We start from the raw sequence: 25,297 nt of genomic DNA, 5'->3' as shown, positions 1-25,297 counted from the left end.
TGAAGAGAGCAGGAAGTTCTCCATGCGAGCTGGGCAGAGGAAGAGAGGGCAGTGCCGCAGTTGGAGGAGCAGTGGGTTCCAGCTAACTTGGCTGAGTCCAACTTGGAGCCACTTACCAGTGATGGCGTCGTCATAAGCATGACAGGTGCGCCAGCTAGATATTTATCTGAGGAGATGGGTTCCTGAGAAACTGCGGCTAGGATTTAACCAGGCAGTATCCACAAATCTTAATGGAAACCCCTGAGTACAAATTGGAGTGAAGACTCCAGATTTGATCCATACGTGGTATGGGCCCTGGGCAGAATTTTCACATCTCAGATTTTGGGTGCCCGACGGGAGATCCCTAGGGCATGGTTTTTGGAGCACCTGCAGTTCCTGTTAAAATCAATGGCCAAGGTTCTCAGCTGGTGAGAATCAGGCCAGCCACGCTGATTAACATTAACGAAGAGCCTGTCTGGCTCACGGGGGACTGCATGTGCTCAGCGCCTTTTCAAACTAAGCCCCTGGCGTCTCAAGTTGGGCTCCCGACACGAGTGACCCTTCAGTGTCACTATTGCCCTGCCCCACCCCCTGGGGCTCGTGGGGGTGCCATTCCCTGTGTGCAGGGGCCCCTTAGGGGAGGAGGACAGGTCTGTGGTTGGTCTGTTCCTGTCCTGTTCGGGTTGAGAATGCTGCTGAGTGCCAGTGATGATTATACCTGTAAATCAAACTTTTCTCTCTCCCTTTCAAACCTGATTGGCTAACCCCAGACGCGGCCTGGCTTTTGGGGCGCAGGTTCAGTGACCGCTCGTCTATCTCCATGGAGGATCTGTCCCTCTGGAAACACCCCGGTTTGGTTCTCTTGGTTGTTTTTTTTTTTTTTTCACCCGCTGGACTAAACTATATCCACGATTTTTCCAACTTTTTGACACAAAAACTAATTCACACGCTCTTCTCCAGTGAGACATTAGCATCTTTACTAACTCTGGGCAGACTCTGCTGGGATGAAGAAGAATTGCATGTTAGCTCCTTCCTCCTCACTTTGTGTTTGGATTTTTAAAACCAAGGTTTGAAAGGCAGTTTTGGTCAGGGCTTGGAGAGTGATTCTGCTCCCCTCTCCCTCCCTGGAGGACCCAGAGTATCAATGACAACAGTACCCTCCCTCTTTTGGGGTGATTCGGGCTGGTGGAGGGAGATGTCACCGACAGATGTGATTGTTTCAATGCTATATACAGCACAGTGGAGGCATACAGCTCCTGCCTGGAGGGAACATCTCAAGCGATTCCCCACTTCCACTGGTTAATCCACCCTCAGTGGAAGTGTTGTCACATTACAGAGCCTGGCTGTGTGTGATGGAGGAGGGAGAATATGGAGTTTCCTGGAGATCTGCCTCTAAAATATAAGAGGGTGGGGTCATCCTGCTAATGAGCAGAGTAGGGAACAAGATACCAGGTGATTAGGGTTTGATGCACCGCTGAGTTATTATTCTGGCTATACAGCAATGGAACTCCATTGACTTCAGTGGAATTAGGGTGAGGTAAACCTGGAGCACCAAGGCGATAAATCAGGCCCAGAAAAGTAATCAAGGCCTTCGATGGACAATCTGTTCATATTTATAAGTCAAAGTATCCTCATGGAAAATGGGGACACACTAAGGATGTGAGTTACCCTGTGTGGCCTGGAGTATGTCTGCAGGGGGGTAAACACGCATGGCTGGCCCGGGGCAGCTGACTCGGGCTCACAGGGCTCGGGCGCTGGGGCTGAAAAATGGCTGTGTAGACGTTCAGGCTCAGGCTGGAGCCCAGGCTCTAGTACCCTCCACCCTGGCAGGGCCCCAGCTGGAGCCTGAGTGTCTACCCAGCAGTCCTACAGCCTGAGTCAGCTGACCCAGGCCAGCTGCAGCCGTGCCGTAGGTACGTACTCACAGAGACAGAGGCAGGATTGAAACCAGGAGCCTTGACTCCCAGTCCCGTGCTCACTACAAGAGCTTGGTAAACAAAACCCAGGGGCATGACAGATGTGTAAGGGACAACGTTGGGGGATGAAAAGCATTAATAGATTCCAATGCCAGAAGAGACCATTGTGATCATCTAGTCTCACCTCCTGTGTAGCACAGGCCAGGGAACTGCCCCGGCATGGAGGAGGGGAAAGGCCCAGTGAGGAAAGAAGAGCCCTCAGTTCCTCAGGAGATCTGAAATCCCACAAACGTATCCTCCTCCTCCAGCTCTGTGATAGAAAAGCCTCTCCTCCTAAGGCCAAGTAAGACCCCACCTGGGCCGCTTGACCGTGCCAGCATTGGTTCACATCAGCAGAGCTCCATTTGAAGAAGAGGAAGGTGTATAGCCCGAATGGCCCCCAGATCTGGCCCCTGGCTGCTCCAGCTCTCTCCTCCTCCAGCCACCTTCCTGACGAGTGTTTCAGAAGATAGAGATTTAGCTTCACTCATAGTTTGATTTATTAGGTTTATTTCAGTTCAGGATCCAGCAGGAAAGAAATTCTGTAAATGTTTAGGCTGCACAGTCGAAAGAGGGCCTCTGAAAGGATCACTGGTTGCAGAGGGTAGCAGTGGGGGAACGGAGACCCTCATCAGTGGGAATCTCCTGGAGGAAACCGTGTGGCTAACCCTGAGAGTGTTAAGACAGCAGTTTGTTTGGATTATTTTTGTTGCATTTCTTACTGTACAGTGATATTCCTCTTATACTGCAATATACCCAGACAGTGACCACTCCAGAATGTGTATGTATTTGAACCACAAGATGCCCTGTTCTCTTAGCTGTGGAGTGGGTTTGACAGCAGCGTTTTACTGGTTTTTCAATTCCCAAAAGAGCTCTCCCTGTACTTCACTTCTGAGCTTTTCTGTCCATTCACCTTTTTAAACATTTTGACATCACTGTCTTATGTGTATGCACCTTTAGACGCCAGAAAGTTTTGAACCCCCCTGCAAAGGAAACATACAGGACAGCCCAAAATGCAGCCCAGGGAAAAGTGTAGCCACAGTCACACTTGACTGCTCTATGGAGATGCAGCCTATGGAATGCTGTGTCTCAGCATGCAGTGCTCTCTCTTGATCTCAGTGGCCATTGCAGATACCAGGAGTCGCTGCAGGATATATCCTTACTGAATATGAGGGCAAGACTGTCATCTGCTCCAATTCAAGCAAATGAGGGGTGTCCCTCAGTTGGGTAGAGTTCAGGCACCCTGGATAGAAATTTTGGTGGCTGAAGAACTTTGGGTCTTAGAATGGAAGAGCACAGAGATGTACTAGTGCCATCAGATATTGTTTTATGCTGTAAAGCTGGACAAAATTACTGTCTGCCAAGCACAGCTCCACCAGGGTTGCATTTAGCAAGCAACAGTTGAGAACTTCCCGTGTCACATCCTAGCATCTCCTCATTGGAGCACCAAGTTGGGTTGGGTAGGGTCAAGAAGTCTGGAAATCAAGAAAGAAGGGATGGTGGCCTAAATATTAATGATCCTTTATTTCACTATAATGAACTTTTTATTTCAAGGATTCTGGTACTCAGCAATAAAAACAAAAAATCCGTACGGAAGTTCAGGCAAGAAATGCATTGCAGCTTATAATTACCACATTAGAAATGCTTTGCATCTTATAATTACCACATTAGAAACACATTACAGCCCATAATTACACACACCAGCTAAAGCAAGCTGTGAATCCACAGCTGTGAATGGTCAGACTTTGAAGGTAGTAATTTCTACTCAGTGCTGTTCCTGAGCATAATTTTATAAATGATCAGTGTGCAGTGGACAAGGATTTATCTTACAAGTGCTCTCCACTGTCAGAGGGTGAGATTTACCCTTTGCAGTGGGACTGGCACAATGCCTAGGCACTGCTTATGTCCCAGGTTAGACTTTAGTGCCTAGGCCATGTGCTGGCCTCCTGTCCAAGGGCGAATTTCACTCCAAGTCGGTTCTACTCTGAGAGATGACTCTCTAATTATCCTCCTGGTGGTCCATGTTTATCAGTGCTCAGTGACTTGAAGAGCAGATATAAGTAGAGATGTTTTTTTCTGTCTTTCGGCCTGGGGAGCACCACTACTGTTCTGTTCTATAAAGGTTTTAGACTGCGCTTATCAATGTAGCATCTCAACAGCTACTCCTAGATTCTGCAGGCCACGCTCTGCCCTGAGTGACACCCGTGCTGCCCGACTGCTTTCAGATTATACTCTGACTTGTCCGCATGTAATTTGGCCTCAGAACCTTATTCCCAAAAGAAACTTATGATGAGATTTGAATGCGGTCTACAAGTACGTACACCAGATGTCTTTTTAATCTAGCAGACACAGGTATAATGAGATCCAATGGTCAGAAGCTGAAGCTAGAAAAATCCAGACTAGAAATAAGGTGCAATTTTTTGAGGGTAATTAACAACATTGGAACAACTCACCTAGGGGCTTGGTAGATTCTACATCACTTGAAATCGATGTATTGAGATTTGAGGTCTTTCTAAAGGGTATGCTGAAATGAAAGTTATGGGCTTGATGCAGGGAAGAGTGGGTGAGGTTCTCTGGCTAGTGCTATGTAGGAGGTCAGATTATATAATCACAATGGTCTCTTCTGGCATTAAAAGCTGTGACAGTGCATGAGAAGGAAAGAAGCCAGCGTGGCTTTCAGAGCTTAAGATGAATTTGCTAATGGAAAAAAAAAATCTTGCAAACTGAGCACTCTGATGTGGAAAGGGAACTGGCTGATGTCATTTTTTCAGAGCCGATCTGCACTTGGTGGGTGTATATAATAGTGAAAAACGGTAGCTAACCCTACTAACATTGATTAGACCAGCTGATACATCTCAAAAAGTACTCCCTTTTCTTGCACTGGGCATCTCAGCCATCCAACCCTGCAGACAAAGGCACACAGTGAAAGCTGAGAGATTCCTGCACCTTAATGGAAACTTTCTTGTGCTTCAGTTGAAGTGCAACTGTACTTAATCGAAGGGCAAATCACGCTCTCAGCAGAGAAGGGGTAAATCTGGAGCATTTCCATGGAATCAGTGCAAATACACTGGGGTAGAACTGGTATCAGTAAAATCAAAATCAGACCCCTTGCTTCAGTCTCAAGCTAGAAATATAAACCTCTGATAGCGCACACTCCTCTCTGGTCACCTGTGTCAAGTCTGGGGATAATATAAGGAATGTAAAATTCAGTTTCTCTTGGGCTGGTCCTTGATCAAAGCAGAAGCAAAGATGTAACACCTCTTCTGTATCAAACAGCACAGCTCACAGCACCCCAGACAGGATGGCTGAAAGGGCCAAAGCGGTGCTCCATTGGTACAGAGTTTGATTATCTGTGACCTGTAATGCTGACATGGGATGGTGGCTTTATGCCAGTGCAGTCTGGCTGGTTTAGTGCACAGGCTCTTCTCCAGCTGCATTCAGTATTCTCTTCTCTGTCATTACAGCTGCCCCCGTGCCCAGCGGTGTCCGCCAGCGCGTCGTGGACCCGCAGCACTCCCTCGGATCTCAGAGGTTGGTAGAGAGTTACGTGTATGGCCAGAACGAGCCAGGCCAGCCTGCCCATTACCTGTCAGGCAGAGTTGCTCTCCGTCGAATGCACAGCCTCACTTCTGGACAATCTTTTAGTTCTGACGCTCATGGAACCAGCTTAGCATCTGCCACCACCGCCTCTTCCACCTCTTGCTCCTCCACCGCCATCACCACTGCATCCTCTCCTGCTTGCCATGCCCACCCTATCTATTACCATCACACCTCCTCCTCTTATATCCTCCAGATGGACTCCGCCCCTGACCTGCCCCCTCCTGATGTCACCTCGGGGATTCGTTGTCGCACTGAGAGCTTTGGGTATACTCCTTCTTCTTTTCTAGCTCCCTCTAGCCTGCCGTGCCTCGGAGCTGATGCTTGCTTTGGCGTTCTTCCTCTTGGAGTCCTTTTACCCTTTCCCTTCGGGCTATAATCATTCCTTGGTTTCTGCCGTTTTTGCTTCCTTAGCCTCTCTCCCATGTAAGCACAGCCGTTTTAGGGTTACTGCGATTGCAGAACTTGGTCCAGTGCCTCATCTGTCATCTCAGTGGTGATTAACCAATGAAGTGCTGTGGTTTTGGCTGAAAGTTGCCTGTCTCTGTGAATAAATCGGTCTTTTATTTGGGTGATGTGCCTGCGGGAACAAAGGTAACACAACTAATCAAACAAACACTGACCTTATTTGAAACCTTGTCTCATCTTTGGCTCTTCCCAAGCAAATTGCAAATGAGTGTAAGTGGTTAGCTCCTGGCGAGTGCTGCTTGGAGCATGCAGCAGGAGCTGAAGTACCCCATTGTGTTCAGGGGTGACATGGACCAGCAGTATCCAGGGAAGATGAGCTCAGAGTGACACTCTCCTTTGTGTCTCAGCCCCAGTCGTATGGCAATGGATGGCCGAGCGATGAGCGTCTCAGCTCTAGGTTACCAGCTGTAGTCTGGTCCATGTCCATAATGACTAGAAGGCAGTGATGGCTGTTTGGTGGCCTATGGGAAGTGAGTTTGTGGACTTGGTCCAGTTCAGACCATCCCATTGTTGATCAGCAGCCCTGTGAGCAGTGCCAGCAGAGAGGCCTTGGGAACGGAATGTCCTCTTCTTCCCTAGAAGGGGTCCTCCTAAAAGATGGCTGAAGCCCACTGTGCCGAGAGCTTGTGCTGACACTGCTCATGTTCCTAGCTGCCCCATGGCTGAAGTAGAGGGTTCCATTTTTTGTGCTGCTCAGGGCACCTTCCTCCACAATTAAATTCACACACAATGATTGAAAACAAACAGGAAAAGCCTCTCAGCTTATTAAATGGACATGTCTTGAGAGCACCTTTTGAATTGAAGATAGCAGGCAGAGAATCTACCACTGTTAGAATAACTTCCAGCAGGCCCTAGTTCAGGACAGAAGCTGAGCTCTTGCTGTTAAACACACAGTTATGGAAGGAGTATGGTCGAGTGCTTAGGGCCCGGGACTAGGGTTCTGGGTTCAGGTGTCCTGGGTTCTCTTCCAATTTCTGACTCTTCGGGTGGCATCACTTCTCTGGACTCAGTTTCCTCATCTGTAAAACTGGGAGTTCTCTCCTAGCTCAGTGGCAGTGTTAAATAATGAGCGGGTGGCAAATGGTTGGAGATTGGAGGAGATGCTAGAGAAGCGCAAAGCATAGCGGACTGCATTAGTAGTGGTCTCCCTAGGTGTACATACTCCCCAGGATATAATCAACTTGTCCAGAACCTTCCACAGTCTGGGCTTTAGCTAGCTGGCTCTCACGCTCCACCTGTGTGTCTCAAAGCAGATCTCTCCAAGACGAGTGCTGTTAATTCAGTATGTTCCTGGTGGCCCAGAGCAACCTCTGAGGCATGGGCCGCAAATCACAGCACTTGTAAAGCATGAGCTAATCGTGCAGTTTAGACGTGTGCATTCTGGAGCAACAAGCCTTATGAAAATTCATGCCGGAAAGTGGCCCTGCCCGTGTTCCATACGGGGTTATTGAACAGCCCCATCTTGGCTCATGTATTGTTTGTGGAAGGGGAGCAAAGAGCCGTTTGAATATAATTTAGGTGAATTGCTTGCCAAATTTCAGTCCAGTTGGGCCCGTCCTGTTTGACAGGTAAAGGTCTGGAACCACCTTCCATGGCAAGGTACAGCCCTGAATAAGTTCTTACAGCCGAGTGTCCAGTCCTTGGAAACAGGGTTACGCTAGGAGTCTTGACGTCAGCTTGAAGGGCAGTTTGTCACGAGAAGTGGCATGTTTTTCCCGAAGCTGTTTGCTCTTCTGGGCAGATGTGTGTGTTTGCTGGCCCTACAAAAAGCCCAGGCCTGGAGACCTGTAAGTCAGAGGCAGAACAATGCTTGGCTTGATCCTCAGCTTCCTGGCGGATATCACAGTGGTCGCTTCTGACCCTGACTCTGTGTCGTTTTCAGTGAAAGAGCGAGATTTCTGATTTGTTTCTGCTCTGTGCCCCTGGAGGAAACCTGCTGGCAAAAGGGCACTTACTTAGCAACGGCCATCCCTGCCCCATTGAGACTGTCTTCTGGAAGGCTAGCCTCCAGTACGCTGTCCAAAGCAAGGGTCTGAGTCGGGAGTAGAGCCAGGCAATTAGGCCCTCAGGCTTCATTTTCCTCTTGTTTCATTTGCATGTGTGTCAAACTGCACCTTTTTATTGCACTTCCATAGTCCTTTTGTCTGAGGAGCTCGGAGCCCTGTCTAGACATCAGTCGAGCCGCACAACATCCCCAAGAGAGATGAGCATGACATGGGGAAACTGAGGCAAAGAGACCCCCCTCTGAGAGTCAGTGCTGGAGTCGGGAACAGAATCCAGGAGTCCCCATGACAGAGGCGGGTACTGCCCCAAACTCTGTGATATAATGTATGGCTCCTTTTAGCCCCAGCAACACCCAGGAGATGGCTGCTGGCGAGCCTTTGCCAGGGAAGTGTCTCTGCCAGCCTCTTCCTTTCCCCTAAGGAAAGAGAGTGAGTAGCTCTGGGCACTGCATCGTGCTTAGCTATCTGCTTCCTCCATGTCCTGCGAATACTGACAGCCCCTTCTCTAAAGGCCGGGCCGCTGGATTGGCTGTCACAAACTCCTCACTCTTCGCTTCTCTTTTGCAATTGGCTTCAGAGGACCTGGTGCAAACAAGGTCAGCGCTGTTCTGATTCTGGAGGCTGGTGTGTGTCTTTGAATGCTAACATTCAGGGATGGGGGTGGCGGATGCTCTGTGCACAGAGGTTTCTGCTTTCCAGCTCCTGCTCCTAAGCTGTGCCAGTGGTTCTCGTGTGGTGGGGAGGGGGCGGGAGATGGAGTCTTCCACCTGGGTGCCCTTTGTCTATAAGGTGGGAGCAGGGGCTGTCAAGAGACTTGGTGCCAGAGCCATTAGATGGGGTGGGGGAGTGGGAATTAATGATGGGGCTCCCCGCTCCCCAGTGAGTTGGGGCCTCTTCCCAGCCCCAGACTGCTTGATGCTGAGGGCAGCTGTGTAACCAAACAGTAGGTCTGGCCCAGCTCTGCTGTAAGCAAAGCGGTGTGACACTGATGTTGTGCTGCCTGGATGGAGCTGGGCCCCAGCTGGAAAAGGCAGGGAATGGAAGAAAGGAAAACAAGTGCGGTCAGGCTGAATGGCCTTGAATCCATCCTGAGGAAGCTTGACAGTACCTCATCCCAGGTCCTGTGTGATACGGACAGCGGAAGCCCGTTTAGAGAAAAGCAATCAATGGGCAGCCGAGACCTGGGCAGGCAAGGAGCCCCCACGTGTTCTGCTATTCCCCTTCCATTCTTCCACATTCTGCTGTCTCCAGGAGTTTGCTTCTGTCCATTTCATGCCCATCCCATTCCTGTACCCCTCCCCCAACCACCCCCAGCACTGGGCAGACCTGGGCTAGTGAGTTAGGACAAGTAGGTGAGCGTAGAAAAGAACGTGCAGCAATCTGTAAATCATACGTTCGTGCCCTTGGCCTCACACTGTCAGTCACGTGGCTTTGGTGCCTGTGAACATGCTTGGCTGCGTTTAAAAGAACCGTCAACCACTGTAATGATGTGGCCAAGACTCGCAAAAACAGGGGCCCAAAGTTAAACGCCTGAGTCCTTATTTTGGCACCCAAATAGGTGACCTGGTTTTCCATAAGGCTGAGCACCTGGCCGCTCCCACAGGAGTCAGTGGCTGGGGGTTTCTGACTCAAGTCCCATGAAAACCAGTTGAATCTGTGCTCCAAGTGACAGGGGTAAATCTCAACCACTGACTCCAGGAAGAGCCGCTAGGCGTCCCAGCTCTCGGAAACCCAGACCATCGATTTGGTTCCAAAAGGAGGGCTGGGCAGTTTAACTGGAAGCACCGGTTTTCGAAAGTCTTGGCCAGTGTTGGCTTCAAGTGGCTGGTTTAGGAGCGACAGATGGGCAGGATGGTAGTGCCTAACCTCTCTTCTTCCCCTGCACTCTTCCTGCTTCCTTCTTCCTCTTCCCTCTGGATCCCTCTCCCCTTCCTCCCGACCTCTAACCCCTACAAAGGGACATATGGTTGTAGTCCTTGGCTCTGAAGGCGTGGGAGGTGGGTCAAGACCGGTGGGGCCCATACTAAAGGCTGCTGTCACATACAGATCTCACCCTGTGGGAGCAGGCTGTGGAGGGCTAGGAAGTTCCAGGTGAAGCCCTAGCAGTTTCATCAAACAAGAGCATGTGCCACTTGACCTCTCTCATTACGCAGGGTCCCCTGAGTCCGGCAGAGAGGGTTTCCTAGAGCCAGCAGGGGTTGCTGTGGAGTCTGCTGGCTGCAGCAGTGTTGGGTGGACCCACTGCAACCTGACAGCGGGTCAGAGCTGAGGGTGCAAAGGGAAACCCGTGGCTCTGCAGCCCCCCTGCCTTCTTTCCCCACTCTCCGGTCTGCAAAGACCAAAGATACCCTGAGGACTGGCTCACCAGTGGCCAGTCCCTTCCCAACACAAGAATTGGCAAGGGGCTGGTGGCACAAACCACTGTGCAGTCTGGCTGGCAGGGTCGGTTGTGCATCAGGAGCATTCATTCAGGCATGGCTTTGCGTGGGAAAGCCTCACCCCTAGTTGTGATGCTTGCAATGAGCGGTTTGCACTGGCTGCCTCGGCGGTGGGATGGGGGGCAGCCAGGCGAATGCTGTGTCTTCGATCAGTCTGCAGACTGCAAGCTGAGAGGGACTGTGTGCACACATGCGGGCTGAGATAATGCAGTGGAACCCTGCTCTGTTCAAATGAGACCTGATGCCACAGCCGCATGTATCAGGGCATCAGGACCATGCAATGACCCCTGGGGCCCAGGCCGAGAGGCAGAGCACTCACTCCGTGTGCGGGGAGATCCACTCTTCCTGCTCGTTTCTCTCAGTTCATGGCAGCGCCATGGGAGAGATGTGGGGTTTGGAGGGTAAAGTCACAGGAAAGGTTTAAGCTAAAGTACTGTTACCAGAGAGGGGGGAGCTCCCTGCCCAGGCCCCTGTTGGTGGGACCTCAGCCCCGACAGAGCTCACCCGGCTGGAGGAGTCGTCTGACACCGCCTGTTAGTACAGCTATCGCTGGGGGTTGTTACGCCCTTGTGAAGAGCTAGGTGGTGTGAAGCTGAACTCTTACAGTTGTCTTTGAGCCCAGGAAGTGCAGGGCTGAGAGCTTTGCTGCCACCCAATGGACCAGGTCCTGTGAGCGGGCCCCAACTTCCTCTGTGCCGCCCCCATGGCCCCTGCGCTCTATTGTCTGACAGCAGAGATTCTCCCTGGCCTTAGGCCTCATCCGACCGAGGCTTTGCCCTGATTCCAGGCACAAGGGCGCACCCCGAGCACAGACAGCTGAAGCCAAGGGAACCTGCCCTGGTTCCCACTAGCTGCCAACAGCAGCTCTGCCTGGGGGGTTGCTCTGCCCCATGTGCCAGGTAGCTTGCATGGGCGGGGCAAGTTCTCGCTCCGTTGGGCCTGTTAGCAGCAACCCCTGCAAGGGAAGCACAGCGGGAGAGCAGGACGGGGCCTGGCAGGAGCAGAGCAGCAGAACTGGTTTGCTCCTGGAGGCTTGTTGCAAGTTTCTCCCTGCAGAATAACACATGGGAGAGTTCCACTGTGTTAGCCGGGCTGAGCCATTGTGCATGCATGTGCCTGTGTGCGAGGCTCCTCCGGGCATGGGCCTCTGTTGTGACCTTCTCCTTCTCCTCCCGCCCCCAGAGACCTCACTCGCTCCGACTCCGATTCCTCCTTCCTGTACATGAGCGACCATCAGCGCATCCCAGGCTCTGCTCCCAAGCTCCTGGCTGCCAGGCCCCCCCTGCTGACCAGGTCCGCAGAGGAGGCTACTTCAGGCCACCCTGCCGGCTGCGCCCCGACCTCCAACGGAGGCAGCAGGCATGGCGAGGCCTCCTCACTGGGGGCTTTGCAGGAGCGGCTGGCCGAGAGCCCGGTGGTGGCGAAGAAGATGATGATGCTGAACCATGGTATGGAGAAGTCCACCAGCCTCGGGGAGATCAGCCACCCGACAGCGGGCAGGCAGAGCCACTCCGATTCCTCCCGCTCACACAGCCCCAGCTCCACCGAGCCCGACACGCCCTCCCCCATCTCTGACTCCAGGCCCGGCAACGCTAAGAACACCCGCATCCCGCAGCTGGCCGCCAAGAAGAACGCCGGGGAAGAGGACAGCGGCTCCACGGGCGAGGAGACTGACTCCAGCCAGGGCAAGAAAAAGTTCCCCCTAAAGATCTTCAAAAAGCCCAAGAAGTAGGAGGAGGAGGAGGAAAGCCAGCCACCAACCCAGTCCCTTGGGCAGGGAGGGGCGGGGCACAGAGCCATGGGCGAAGGCACCCTTCCCACCCCTTCCAGGAGCCACATGGGTGGGGTGCTTGCAACTGCCCACCCCCTCCTCCCCGCCTCCCAAGCAAGTCTTGTAAAATCTGCAGGGGAAGGAGCTATTTAAACGTATTTATTTCCTGACTTGTAAACCAGCCGCCCCTTCTCCCTCCCTCCGATTCAGTAGCCCCCTGCTTTGCAGTGCATGGCTTCTCATGACTTCCGAGCGGTCCTGCCTCCGCTTGGCCACACGGCAGTTAGGGTTTGTTTAATGTGCTTTGATTTTTTTCCCCTTTTGGCTTCTTCGGGACTCCTGCACGTGTGGCTCCTGCTCAGCTTGAGAACCTGACCAGGGGAGGGTTCCCTCTGTGCCAGGCCCGCCGCTTGCATCTATGCACCCCCAGGGCTTTGGCCTCCCTCTCGCCTGGGCCAGGGCAGTGGCTCGGGGAGGTCAGGGCCTAGTCCTGGCTACTCAGGGTTGAATCCGCTGCGATCTCTGAGGGGTAGCTGCCTCGTCCGTGTTTTTGCCGCTCTCCTTGGGCAGTGTAGGGCACTTGGGGAAAGACGCCCCGTGGCTGAGGTGACTAGGGAGAGTGGATGGGGCTTATGCGTTTTTGGCAGGGGAGAGCTGAAGGCACGTGCCTGCCAGCGGATTCAGGGCTTTGGGTGGAGAGAGAGCAAGGGCCTGGCCAGTGTTTCTGCATTCAGGAACCGTGGCCAAGTCTATTCTAGGCAGTGTTTGTTTCTTTAGCTGGCTGAGGGGATGGCTGCAGCCTGCCGGGTTGTTTCTGAAGCGGGGCCTGCTTGGTGAGGATCACCCAGCAGGCCCTGCCCTGTCTCAGCCTTCCCAGCCCCTGTAGCAGGAGCTGGAGATGGGCTTCCTTCAGCCAGGGCCAGGCACCGGGCAAAGGAAATCAGGTGTGGGGGAGGCAGATGCTGTGAACCCCAGAGCAGCTCCTACCAGGCCAAAGGGCCGCAAGCCATTTGGGTACAGCTGGGCGACCACCTTGTGCTCCATTGAGCTGCCCGGGTGAGTCGGGCCAAAGACTTGTCTTCAGAACAGGGCCGAGAGCACAGGCCCTTCCCCTGGGCTTGGACCCAGAGCGTTGGAGAATGAGAATTCCCCTCAGGAAGGCGGGCGGGTTCCGGGTAGGTGGAGGAGTCGGCTTTGCTGCATGCTGGGCCGTGTCTGGTTCCCAGGGAGGAGCGATTGGCCTTGGGGGTTCCCCTTTGCAGCACGGCTCCCTGTTCCCGCCCATTCATCCCAGCAGGGGAGCGCCCAGGCTTTGAGCAACCACCAAGGAGCCTCGGGGTGAGGGCCTGGCGTTTTGCCTGCCGTATTGTGGAGGAATCCTGGGGGGATAAGCAGGGCTGGCTGCAGGATCCCTGAGGAGGAAGAGGGGCTGGCTGGGGCCTTTGCTTGTAGCCGGTCTGTCGCGTCTCCAGGACGGGCGGACGAGGTGTTCTCGAGCCGGTAGTTAGACGATTACATTGTTGCTTTGAGATAAGTGAAAAATCCTCTATGTTGATTAAGTGCCTGCGATTCCTCACTCGCCTGCCCTCCTGGCTGCTGCTGGCCACCTATCTGACCTGGGAGACCCAGCGCGAGGAGCCAGCCCCTAGTCCTGCTGGGCGGGCAGCGGCTGCCAGCTAGTGCCAGGTAGCACTGGGTCACATACCCTCCCCTGCCACCTTGGGCTGGTCCTGCTCCATGCAGCTTTGATGGCACTGGAGCAGATTCAGACCAGACCAGCTGTCTTGGAAAAGGTTCCCGACCCCCGCTGAGAGCAGCCTGGGGGCCTTGCCTTGCAGCAGCGCCCAAATCCCTCCCGGCAGCGGTTCCAGAGCAGGGCAGGAAGGGCCCCGGAGAGGTGCGTAGCCCAGGCCTGAGCGTCTTACAGCCCAACCCCAGCAGGCCCGGGTGCGTCCTCCCTGCTCTGGGCACTGCCTGTGGGCAGGGCACCCCTGCTGGGCCAGGCGCCCTGTGGCAATGCTTGCTGGAGAAGGTGGTGGCATTTCTAAAGCAGCGATTGTGATGCATCTGCCAAGTCTGATTTGTCATTTCATAAAACTGTTTTCAATCCAATAAAGCATGTAGGAGATTTTGAGCAAGGGGCTGCTGGTCTCTTCTTGGCTGGCTGCCGCGAGGAACGGGCACCGAGAGGCCAAGCCCCAGGCTGAACAGCAGAGGGTCAGGGTCTGCCAGGCTCACACACGCATCACCGCTTCCCTGGTGACGGGGGCTGCGCTCCCTGGGCACTAGCTGGTTTGCAGCCTGGTACGAGTCCTGCAGCCCTTCGCCTAGATACACACCCCGTCCCAAGGGGAGAGGGTCGGAGTCAAGCCGGCCGGGGCCCTGACAGGAGCTGACGCGGTTACTCCGGGACTGAAATGCAGCTGGCAGAACAGCTATGATGGGCAGAGGGGTCCCAGGGTGCCAAGTAGCAGGCAGGGGCCTATGGGGTGGTCTCTAGTACCCCGTGACACTGGGGGGGGTGTCTTACAGCAATCACACACAGGGCCAGGGCTCTGCCTGCCCCCCCAAACACACACACACAGGGTCACTCATTGGGGTGCGACTCTTAATGAGCCAGCCAACCCGGAACATGCTGCCAACTTTCCTGCTGCGCCCAGGTTCTGCAGAGGCCCTGGTCCCACCCCCCTTATGCCAGCACTCCCGGGCAGCCTGTGCTGTGACTCCAGCAAGAGGCCCTGCAGCCGCTGGTGGCCCCCCCCAGATTCTCTCTACCCCTGCCCCAGAAGATCCTCGCACTCTCCTCTGGGAGCCGGGGCCTGCACCAGGGAGGGCCGGGCTGGGCACAGGCTGCGGCCGGCCCTGGTACAGGAACCAGCGCCTGGCTGTAGGGATAAGGCCAGTGTCAAGCTGGAACTGGAGGGGGGGACCAGCCCCGCAGCACCCAGAGCCCAGCAGGCAGGAACGGAAGCATCCCTCTCCCCTGCTGCCCTGGGGCATGAAAAGCCCTGAACTGCCTGCCAGCAGCAGGGAGGGAGAGCTCAGTGGTTTGAGCATTGGCCTGCTAAACCCAGGGTTGTGAGTTCAATCCTTGAGGGGGCCATTTAGGGATCCAGGGCAAAAATTGGGGATTGGTCCTGCTTTGAGCAGGGGGTTGGACTAGATGACCTCCTGAGGTCTCTTCCAACCCTGATATTCTATGATTCTATGATCAGAGCCGGGGGAGGGGGAATAAAACTCACCCAAAGCCGCCCGTGCGCCCATGGCTGGAACGTCCCGTCCAACCCGCCAGCGCCGCCCTGGTTACATGGTGCTGGGCCCAGCCGCGTTTTCCGCCAGTGTTTCCAGGCAGCTCTAAATCCTCCCGCAGGGCAGCGAGGAGCCTGGCAGCCAGTCCTGCTCAGCCCCCGCCCTGCACCCTTAGGGCAGCTGGCACAGGCCGCAGCTGTTCCAGGCCAGCCGTGTGCCCCTGTGGCTTGGCTGGGGATACAGCAGCTGCAGGGGGGTGTCACTCAGCCGGCCCTGCCCCCGAGGGGTCAGCACTCAGCCACGGGGACGTTTTAAACCGAAAGCGCCCAGTTTGGTGAAGTGCTGGCACTGGCCGATGACCAGCGGGGAGAGCTCAGGCCCCTCCTGCTGGGGCAGGTGGGCTCCAAGCCCTGGTTGGGGTGGCGGGCTCGGGGTCAATTCATGCTGCCGTGCAGACCGAGGGCTGCTGGACCGTCACCCCACAGCCTGGAGCAGCCCCACACGGAGCCCGGGCAGCACTCAGAAGAGACTTTCCACACTTTGGCTGGGAAACACCGGGCCTTTATTTCGGCAGCAGCGAAATCCCATCGGCCTGAGAGCCGGGGCCCCTCAAACCCAGCCCCTCGGGAGGGCCGGCACGTGGAGAGATTCCCTCCCCCAGATCAGTGCTTCTCTCCCGGCCCTGCCCACAGCAGCTGCCACCCTCTCACTTGGGCAGTTCCCACAGAGCAGGTGAGGGCAAGGTACTGCCCAGCTGTGCACCAAGAACCTGGTGTTGCCACCATACCCCTGGCCACAAGTCCTCGCCCCGGGGCAGGCTTGGGCTGTGACCCTGCCAGCCGCCGCCTGCTAGGGGTCCGGGGTGCCCAGGCTGAGACCATGGCAGGAGCGGATTAGAGCCATGGATGGGTTGGCCAACCAAGCAGCTGGCCGGCTGCCACCCAGAGCAGGGTCAGGGGTAGGAAGGCCAGTGCTGACTCCCGGCAGCCGCCCATCAGGCACGTTCCCTGCAGCCACACGGACTCCATGCCCATCCATAGCCTGGCCCGAGGGGCCAGGGGCAGAACCCCACACGTGGGCTGCTGGCAGGAGGCAAGATCCAAGCCAGAGGAGGGAACCTAGGGACTAGACCTCATGGGATTGGCAGCCGCAGAACTAGGGGAGTCCCACACCCCAGCTCTCCGCCCCAGGCCCAGCCCTTGGGGGCCTGGCCAGCCCCCTGCACAGACGATAATGCTTGGGGGGGGTCCTCCAGGATAGCAGCACCCCAGCTTCGCTACAGCGATGGGTAATCACTTCCAGCAGAGGGGTGCAGCTGGGCAAGGAGCGTGCACCTCTCTGTCCCTGCCCCAGGGCACCCACCTGTCTGTCCATGCCCGGGGGGCAGGCATCCATGCCGGGGGGCATGTGCAATTGATGCTCTTGAGTACAATCCTTTTCCTGCAGAGTTTTAAGAAGGTCTCAGAGGCAGGGCCCCTCTTGCAAAGCGCCCGGAGGCTGGCCGGCCGCAGTCCTGAGCAGAGGCCTGAGGGCCCCGGCGCGGCTGGAGAGCAGCAGGTTCCAGCCCCGCATCGTCTCCTGCAGGCGAGGTGCCATCTGCAGCCTCCAGCGCGTCCCGTGAGCGCCGGCCCAGGGCTGCCCCGACGGAGCCAAGAGCAGCTGCCCAGCCCGGAGGGGGCGGCCACCGGCAGCCACCTGTTCGCGGCTGAGCCAGGCCTGGAGCCCCAGTTCTGCGGCTCAGGCCTCGCTGCTCCCCTGGGGCGGGCTGGCGAAGTCGCTGTCCACCAGGTTGATGGTGAAGGGGACGTCGATGACCTCGGCGTGGGTGGTCGCTGTGCGCCAGGAGTTCAGGGGGTGGATGGCTTTCCGGAACCGCTGCAAGGAGGTGGGGTGGGGGTGAGCCAGGCACCAAGACCAGCCTTGCGGGGGGGAGTGAGGCCCAAGGGGGCAGGGGTTGAGTCAGGCGCCAGGCCCAGCCCTCGGGGCGGGGGAGGAAGGCCCAAGGACTCGGTGGGGCGGGGGGTGAGCCAGGCCCAGCCCTCGGGGCGGGGGGCAGGGCCCAAGGACTCGCGGGCGGGGGGCTGAGGCACACTACCACTGGGGCACGACTCCAGCATTTGCCTGATGGCCGCAGGGCCAGGCCACGGGGCTGTGGTCGGGAGCCTGAGCCCTGCCCAGAAAGGAGAAACCGGGGCCCAGCAGGGCTCCAGACCAGGGGCCCCAGGTGGTGAGAGGGGGCAGGTGTCCAGATCCCAGCCTCAGCCCTGACCCCAGCATGCCCCACGCTGCAGGGTGACTCCCCACAACCGGGAGCTCCCAGCTCCTTCCAGCCACGCCCTCCCCACCCCTTGGGTCCCTCCCCCAGCCACTGGGTGCTGGGGAGGCGGCAGAGAGGGCGGCTCGGCGTGCCCCAGCCCGCCCGGCCCCGCACTCACGTCCGTCAGCGTCCCCGACTCCCTGCAGACGGCCACGAGCGCCCAGAGCGGGATCTGGATGCAGGTCACGGTGCCCATGCACACGCCCAGGGCCTTGCCCCAGCCGGGGTAGGTGTAGGCGCCGTAGTGCAGGGACGTGTTGTACATCTCCAGGAAGATGTAGAAGAGGATGAACTGGAAGGGCAGATCCAAGCAGCGCGGTCAGACACCCCCAGCCCTTCCCCCGCCAGCCGGACCCACCTCTTGCAGCAAGGGGCCTGCCCGCCCCCACCCCAGGAGGTGCCCATGGGGATGGGGGTCACAAGGGCTGCCAGAGCTTGGTCTCGTCTGTGTGGGTTTCATAGCGTGAGCCCCCACGATGCAGCGGCTGGGACTCTCCCCGGCCCAAAGGGTGGTGCAGTCACCAGCAGTGGAGGGTCCGAGCTGGGGAGCCTCCTGGAGACACTGTGATGCCAGGCCCGGTGCCGGGGCGGAGTGCAGGCCACTTGGCTACCAATAGCCCGGGGCCAAACGAGCCACAGCTCCAAATGAAACTCACCAGGTGAAATACCTGGGGGGCGGGGGGTTTCTTTTGTCTCTACCCTCAGCTTCTTGATCAGAGCAGGATGGAAACGGCCTAAAGGCAGGGAATGGCCCCACTCACCCGGCAAATTAGCCCCAGGAACCCCAGAGCGAGCAGGGTTTGTGCTGTGCAGGCTGCAGCCACTAGGGGGCAGTGGTGCAGCACCGTCGAGACTGGCATTGCCCGGGGATGCCAAGGGCGTGGTACAGGCTGGGACACAAGGAGCCTGCACGGCCCCCAGCGGGCTGCCGGGTCAGGAAGGCCCCCGAGCAGCTCAGCTCTTCAGCGCCATAGTTGGCCGGGGCCTGGCCATACAGGCGCTGCCCGTCGCGGGTGGCTCGGGCACCTCTCGGGCAGGGCCGGTACCTACCAGCAGCAGGCACGGCGTGATGAACACCCAGCATGCCTTGAAGTAGAGCACCAGCTTGCCGCACCAGGGCGGGCACCGGCAGATCATGTCCACGATGTCCCGGCAGAACTGGTTCACTCCTGAGAGGGGCACAAACGGGAGTTTAAAGAGGAGAACTTCCGGGGCCGTGGTCATCCCCTGCACCAGGCCTGGGGGGCATCCCCACCACTCAGCCAGCCCCGGCACTGGGCAAGCTCCCCGGCTACGCAGGGGTACACCAGGGCAGGGGATGGACGGCAGACCGCCCAGCAACCCCCAGGGGCTGCAGAGTGGGCGCTCGGGCGCTCAGGAGGTAGCGGGGGAGCCTGACCCTCGCCTGGAAACGTACTGCCCTCCAGGGTGGAGATAGCCAGGGCCTGGGGCTCCCTCGGCATCCTATACAGCACCAAGCACCCTGCTGACGCGTGCGCAAGGTGGAGCGGTGTTGCTGGGTGCTGTGAAGCAGCTGCCACGTCGCGCCCCAGAGGTGGCTGCATTTCCGCGGTGCGGGAGGGAGGTTAGTCCAATGCTCTGGGAAGCGCCGAGCCCCGGGCTGGGGACACTCACCGTAGAAGAAGGCAATGCCGACGCACATGAAGAGGGTGATGATGATGAGACCGAAGCTGGTGCTGTAGGCGTCGATGAGGGTGAACCAGTAAATGCCGCCCTGCAAGCGACAGTGCAGCGGGCACGTGACCTCCTGGCCGGGCGCAGGCAGGGAGAGGCGCCCAGCGCCTGCCATGCCAGAGGGGCAGCCTCTGCCCCCACGGACCCGCCGCGGGCGCTTTGCTTGCTCAGCACGTGGCCAGCTGAGCCACAGGCCCGGCACCCGTCTCCAGCCCGCGGGCGGCCAGCATCGGCCGGGGCAGAACAGGGTGAGCACCCCCGGGGCATGGGGGGGCGGGATATAACCCATCCGGTGGGGAAGGCGCCGTCCCCGTGCCAAGCAAGCAGTCGTCAGCTCCTGCCCCGAGGCCGACGGCATCTGTGGGCTGGTGGCAATTCGGCCCCGACAGCCGGCTCCCTGTGGGGCCATGGCCCTGCACAGGACAGGCCGGGGGCTGAGCTCTGCCCTACCTCGGTGATGAGCAGCAGGCCCAGCAGGTAGAAGGTGAAGCACAGTGCGCCCAGGAAGAGGGTTTTCCGTCTCCACTCGCGCAGGGCCGGGAACTCGTCCAGCACGGCCGTGGTGATGCCCTCCATGTTCCCGAACTGGGGGAGAGACGGGCGTCAGGGCACCCCGGGCTCCTGCCCGTCTCGGGACGTGCGCTCTGTGCCCCGGCACCCTGCCAAATGGGTGCACAGGGAGCGTCTCCAGGCCCCGGGCCGCAGGGGAGCACCCCACACATCACGTGGGGCAGAGTCCAGAAAGAGCCAGCAAAGTTCACTACTGACTGCCCGTCCTACTCAAGGTGGCAAGGAGCCCCCCCCCGCCCCATCCCTCCAAGGAGCACCCCTTGCCCCACCCTTCCAAGGAGCACCCCACACCCCTGCCCCACAGCATGCTCCTGCCCCACCCCTCCAAGGGCCACCCCCTGCCCCCCCATAAAGGACATGACAATGTGTCCTGGGGGAAGGTGCTGACACCGCCCCCCACAAACCCAGCTCTGCCAGCGAACGACCCCCTGGCCCAGCAGGATTTGCGGATGCCGGGGTGAGCGGGGAAAGCTGCTAGCCCAGGCGTCCAAGAGGCAGTTGGAGCCGACAGGGGGCTGCAGAAGCTTCTCTGCGTTCCTAGGGGCCGGCGCGTCCCAGACCCACGGCCAGGAGGGCGACACGTCTGCGCTACAGGGAGGCGGGGGCCAGAGAGGCCAGCGGCGTGCAAGCGAGGAGGTTAGACCCACCAGGGTGTCCACTCCCAGCGTGAACATCATCAGGAAGAACAGGACCGACCAGAAGGCAGAGCCAGGCAGCAGAGCAAGGGCTTCTGGGTAGGCCACGAAGGCAAGTCCAGGACCTGGCGGGAGGAGGAGAAATGGAGAACAGCCTCCCTCAGCAGCCCCGCCCAGCATGGTTCACTCCTGGCCACCGTGTGTCCACCCTGGTATCAGGATAAGGCCTTTGTCTGCAGCCATATTGTAAGACCGAAAGCCTTCGTCTGCTATCACCAGATAAAGAAACCGATCTTAAGATGGTTAAAGAAAATGTAGTTTGATAGCATCCTGTCTGGCAGGAACTCACTTCTCAATAGCTGGGGTGTGAAATCCTCGCTTCTGTTGTTTTGTCATTACGGTCCCCAGTTCCCTATTGTTTATCTGTCTGGTTCGTTCATTGTTTCTGTCTGGTGCATAATTAATTTTGCTAGGTGTAAATTAATGAAGGTGGTGGGGTAGGATTGGTTAGAGAATTTTGTTACACTGTGTTAGGATTGGTTAGTAAAATTTTAGTGTAACGATTGCTTAAGGTAGAGCTAAATAGGACTCAAATTTCACTGTATAAACTGGGGTCCAAAAGGAAGTTCTTTGGGAGCCAACTCCAGGACATGGCCCCAAAGATCAGAGCGGCCAGACCTCAACACCCTGCCAATGACCCCGAGCAGAAACTGGAGTCCCCCAGATGGACCTGATCCTGACTGGCCATCCAGAAAAGTTCATCTGTCTTATTGGGAGTGGTGAGCACTGTGAGTGTGTAGCGTGTGCCATCTGTTTGGGGGGATTGTTAATAAATAGAGGTTATGTAGGATATGACTGTGTAAGGCTCTTTCACTGGTAAAAGGTCCTGCACATCTGCAGAAGTAGTATGCGCCCTACGGATTGGGAACGGGTGTGGGTACTTACACTGACCGGGTTAGTCACCCCCGGCACCCTACGGATTGGGAACGGGTGTGGGTACTTACACTGACCGGGTTAGTCACCCCCCGGCGCCCTACGGATTGGGAACGGGTGTGGGTACTTACACTGACCGGGTTGGTCAACCCCGGCACCCTACGGATTGGGAACGGGTGTGGGTACTTACACTGACCGGGTTAGTCACCCCCGGCGCCCTACGGATTGGGAACGGGTGTGGGTACTTACACTGACCGGGTTAGTTACCCCCGGCGCCCTACGGATTGGGAACGGGTGTGGGTACTTACATTGACCGGGTTAGTTACCCCCGGCGCCCTACGGATTGGGAACAGGTGTGGGTACTTACACTGACTGGGTTAGTTACCCCCGGCGCCCTACGGATTGGGAACGGGTAGGTGCTTTTTGCCTGGAGCCCTACGAATTGGGAAAAGGTGGGGGTGCCTAAATTCACTGGGTTACGCCTGGAGCCCGACGGGCTGGGAAAAGGTGGGGTGCCCTAATGTGTGCAGGTAACACCAGAGCAACGGCGGTACCAGCGGTGGCCCCTGAAGGGAACGTGAGCCGGGGCCGGGGCACATTTGAGAAGCGTTGGGGGGGGACGGGACACGAATTTGACACTCCAACTGTGCCCGGCCGGGATGCCCTGAGGACGGGCTGCATCGCTCACAGGGATGGGCCTGAATCATCCCCAGAGCCCCCGTTAAAGGCCAAGTTTTAAACCCATCTGCCCAAAGCGAAGCTCCTAAATCCAGGGCAAGGTGCCCAGCAAGGAGCCGCCTGATCCTCAAGGGGACAGAGTGAGAGCAGCTCCTGCTGGAGGCCCAGCTGGCCTGATCTGGAGAGGAATTGGCAGCAAGAACCTCCCCCCACCCCTCAGCATCACTGGGGCAGGCACGGAGTTGGGCTGGGGCGGGGCAGGGTGGAGGCAGGCGCTGAGTGGGGATGGTTTCATCCAGGCAGGACGGCCAGCCGGCCCCGCCCATACCTGAGTCAGCCACCTCCCCCACCGGCACTCTCTTCCTCCACGCCATGTGGCCCAGGACGGAGAAGATGGCGAATCCAGCGAAGAAGCTGGTGCAGCAGTTCCCGATGGCGATAACCAGGGTGTCCCTGTGGGCAGCAGAGCGGGGGAGGGGGAGGAGTTGTACGAGGAGCTGGCGGGAGCCGGGGCTGCCCCCCCGGGCCCAGGATCTCTGGCACAGAGACCGTCAAGCCTTTGGGATGAGGCGTTCACACCATCAAGCAGCTCCCATGGAGCGGAGGGGGTGGCAGAGCCAAGGAGCTGCGACCCAGTTCCCCGCCCCAGTGGTGGTAGCCCGCTGGCAGGACCTGGCATTCGGGAGCAGAAGGTCTCCAGCTCTAGCTCTGGGACAAGAGTAGAGACCCAGGTGGCTCGGGACTCACCATGGCAGCAAGGACCCCCCCACAGCACGTGTGCAGGGTCACTCGGGACCGGGCTGCCCCAGCCCCGCCCGGCCTGGCCCAGAGCGCTCCCTGGCCCACCCGCTCACCTGATCACGTTGTTGTCGAACTTGTTGTAGGAGGCCATGGAGAGCAGCCCCCCGAAGCCAATGCCCAGCGAGTAGAAGATCTGCGAGGCAGCGTCGTTCCACACCTAGGGGAGAGAAGCTGGTTGGGAGCCGGCTCCTTCCCCGCCCCCAACATGCTCCTCGCAGGCCGCCGCGTCCCGCCGACCCCGCGCCCGCCAAGCCCCCCACACACGCTCTGACTGAGCTGCAGCCATCGGCTCAAGGCCCATTGCCAAGCACCTGGTGGCTCTGCGCTCACCCCCTCCAGCCAGCCCCAGGACGACCCCACCCGCAGAACCAGCAGCAGACGCCCCGAGGGGGGACATGGGGAGTCCAAGGGGCCCCAGGCGGTGGGGGGCGGGGTACCTGAGCGCTCTGTAGCCTGCTCCAGTCTGAGGAGAGGTAGAAGCGGACGCCCTCGATGGATCCCTCCAGCGTGGCTCCTCGGATGATGAGCACAATGAGGACCAGGTACGGGAACGTCGCTGTGAAATACACCACCTGCAGGGCACACCTCCGGCTGCTTATATACCCCCCCCATCCCTGCACGGCACACCCCCGGCTGCTTATATACCCCCATCCCTGCACGGCACACCCCCGGCTGCTTATATACCCCCCCATCCCTGCACGGCACACCCCCGGCTGCTTATATACCCGCCCCCATCCCTGCACGGCACACCCCCGGCTGCTTATATACCCGCCCCCATCCCTGCACGGCACACCCCCGGCTGCTTATATACCCCCATCCCTGCACAGCACACCCCCGGCTGCTTATATACCCCCCCATCCCTGCACGGCACACCCCCGGCTGCTTATATACCCCCATCCCTGCAGGGCCCCACCCCCAGCTGCTTACACCCCCCTCCATCCCTGCAGGGCCACACCCCCGGCTGTAGAATCATAGTCTCATAGAATATCAGGGCTGGAAGGGACCCCAGAAGGTCATCTAGTCCAGCCCCCTGCTCAAAGCAGGACCAATCCCCAGTTAAATCATCCCAGCCAGGGCTTTGTCAAGCCTGACCTTAAAAACCTCTAAGGAAGGAGATTCCACCACCTCCCTAGGTAACGCATTCCAGTGTTTCACCACCCTCCTAGTGAAAAAGTTTTTCCTAGTATCCAACCTAAACCTCCCCCACTGCAACTTGAGACCATTACTCCTCGTTCTGTCATCTGCTACCATTGAGAACAGTCTAGAACCATCCTCTCTGGAACCACCTCTCAGGTAGTTGAAAGCAGCTATCAAATCCCCCCTCCATCCCTGCACGGCCACACCCCCGGCTGCTTACACCCCCCCCCACCCCTGGCACGCTGCATCCATCAGCCCCCCATGGTGCTGACAGCACCACTGGCTGCTCACCCCCCCACACACACCATCCCTGATGCGCTGCACCCGCCAGCACCAAGGAGACACCCACACCCTGCAGTGCGGATGTCAATGGGGGGGGCCCAGGCCTAGGATGGAGGGTAAGACATAGTCATAGGATTCACCGTCATAGGATTTTAAAAATAGTAAATTTCATTATTTCAGCTATTTAAATCTGAAATCTCACGGTGGTGTATCTGTGGGGCTCCTGACCCAAAAGGGGGTTTTGGTGGGTGCTGGGGGGTTGCAAAGTTATTGCAGGGGGCTTGCCACCCTTACTTCTTCACGGTCCGGGACCCTAATAATACGGCATCACTCTGGCAACACCGTGGGGCAGAACCAACTGCAGGACGAACCCAGCCGGATTCAGCCTGGTGCAGCCTCCCGAGAGCCAGCGGGGAGCCTGGATGGGGCCAGGAACACCATGCACAGAGCGCCCCAGGGGTCCTGTGGGTCTGTTCTGAGCCTTGTTGGGGTCAGAGCATGCATGACCGACACCTCCCCCTCAATTCCATGGGCCGGTCTATGTGCTGTGGGGCCAGGCCCTACTTCTTGGTTATTCGTTGTTCTGTGCCCTGGGGCCTTTTTCTTTGGTGGTGGGAGGAGATGAGCACTTTGCTTGTTGCTATATTTAGCGGTTTCGCCCCCAATCGATGTGTAGTGCCCCCCCCCCGTCCTGTGCAGGGCTGGGGAGCCCAGAATCCCTCCCCAGTGCAGACACCCTGGAGGGGAGATCTCAGGACATGCTGAACGGCGAAGGCGTGGGTGTGGCAA

The 25,297-nt window shown here is 57.7% G+C and overlaps 2 protein-coding genes across 10 annotated transcripts in view; one reads left to right on the top strand and one right to left on the bottom strand.

Annotated features, from left to right (window-relative positions):
• The window catches only part of STIM1 (stromal interaction molecule 1), a 200,743-nt gene extending 186,398 nt beyond the window's left edge, over nt 1-14,345 (top strand). For 4 of the 7 annotated variants that reach the window (XM_073333046.1, XM_073333056.1, XM_073333075.1 and 1 more), the window contains 3 exons: nt 750-830; nt 5,399-5,465; nt 11,623-14,345. In XM_073333046.1, the coding sequence (XP_073189147.1) occupies nt 750-830; nt 5,399-5,465; nt 11,623-12,172 (698 nt within the window). In that variant the 3' untranslated portion in view covers nt 12,173-14,345. Of the gene's footprint in view, nt 1-749; nt 831-5,398; nt 5,466-8,579; nt 8,599-11,622 lie in introns of all 7 variants that reach the window. The other 3 variants (XM_073333085.1, XM_073333100.1, XM_073333067.1) reach the window with 3 other exon arrangements.
• A 1,673-nt stretch (nt 14,346-16,018) lies between these two features.
• Nucleotides 16,019-25,297, bottom strand: part of LOC140907329 (sodium-dependent proline transporter-like) — a 47,099-nt gene continuing 37,820 nt past the window's right edge. For all 3 annotated transcript variants that reach the window (XM_073333010.1, XM_073333020.1, XM_073333030.1), the window contains 9 exons: nt 23,527-23,661; nt 23,143-23,246; nt 22,617-22,741; nt 20,690-20,802; nt 19,923-20,057; nt 19,413-19,512; nt 18,828-18,946; nt 17,896-18,069; nt 16,019-17,335 (listed from right to left, as the gene is read on the bottom strand). In XM_073333010.1, coding sequence (XP_073189111.1) covers nt 17,198-17,335; nt 17,896-18,069; nt 18,828-18,946; nt 19,413-19,512; nt 19,923-20,057; nt 20,690-20,802; nt 22,617-22,741; nt 23,143-23,246; nt 23,527-23,661 — 1,143 coding nt within the window. In that variant the 3' untranslated portion in view covers nt 16,019-17,197. The remainder of the gene's footprint in view (nt 17,336-17,895; nt 18,070-18,827; nt 18,947-19,412; nt 19,513-19,922; nt 20,058-20,689; nt 20,803-22,616; nt 22,742-23,142; nt 23,247-23,526; nt 23,662-25,297) is intronic.

Source organism: Lepidochelys kempii, chromosome 1 (assembly GCF_965140265.1).
Source record: "Lepidochelys kempii isolate rLepKem1 chromosome 1, rLepKem1.hap2, whole genome shotgun sequence".
Classification (NCBI taxonomy): Eukaryota; Metazoa; Chordata; order Testudines; family Cheloniidae; genus Lepidochelys; species Lepidochelys kempii.
Note: the sequence above shows the minus strand (reverse complement) of the source record. Positions and strands in the feature narration are given on the sequence as shown.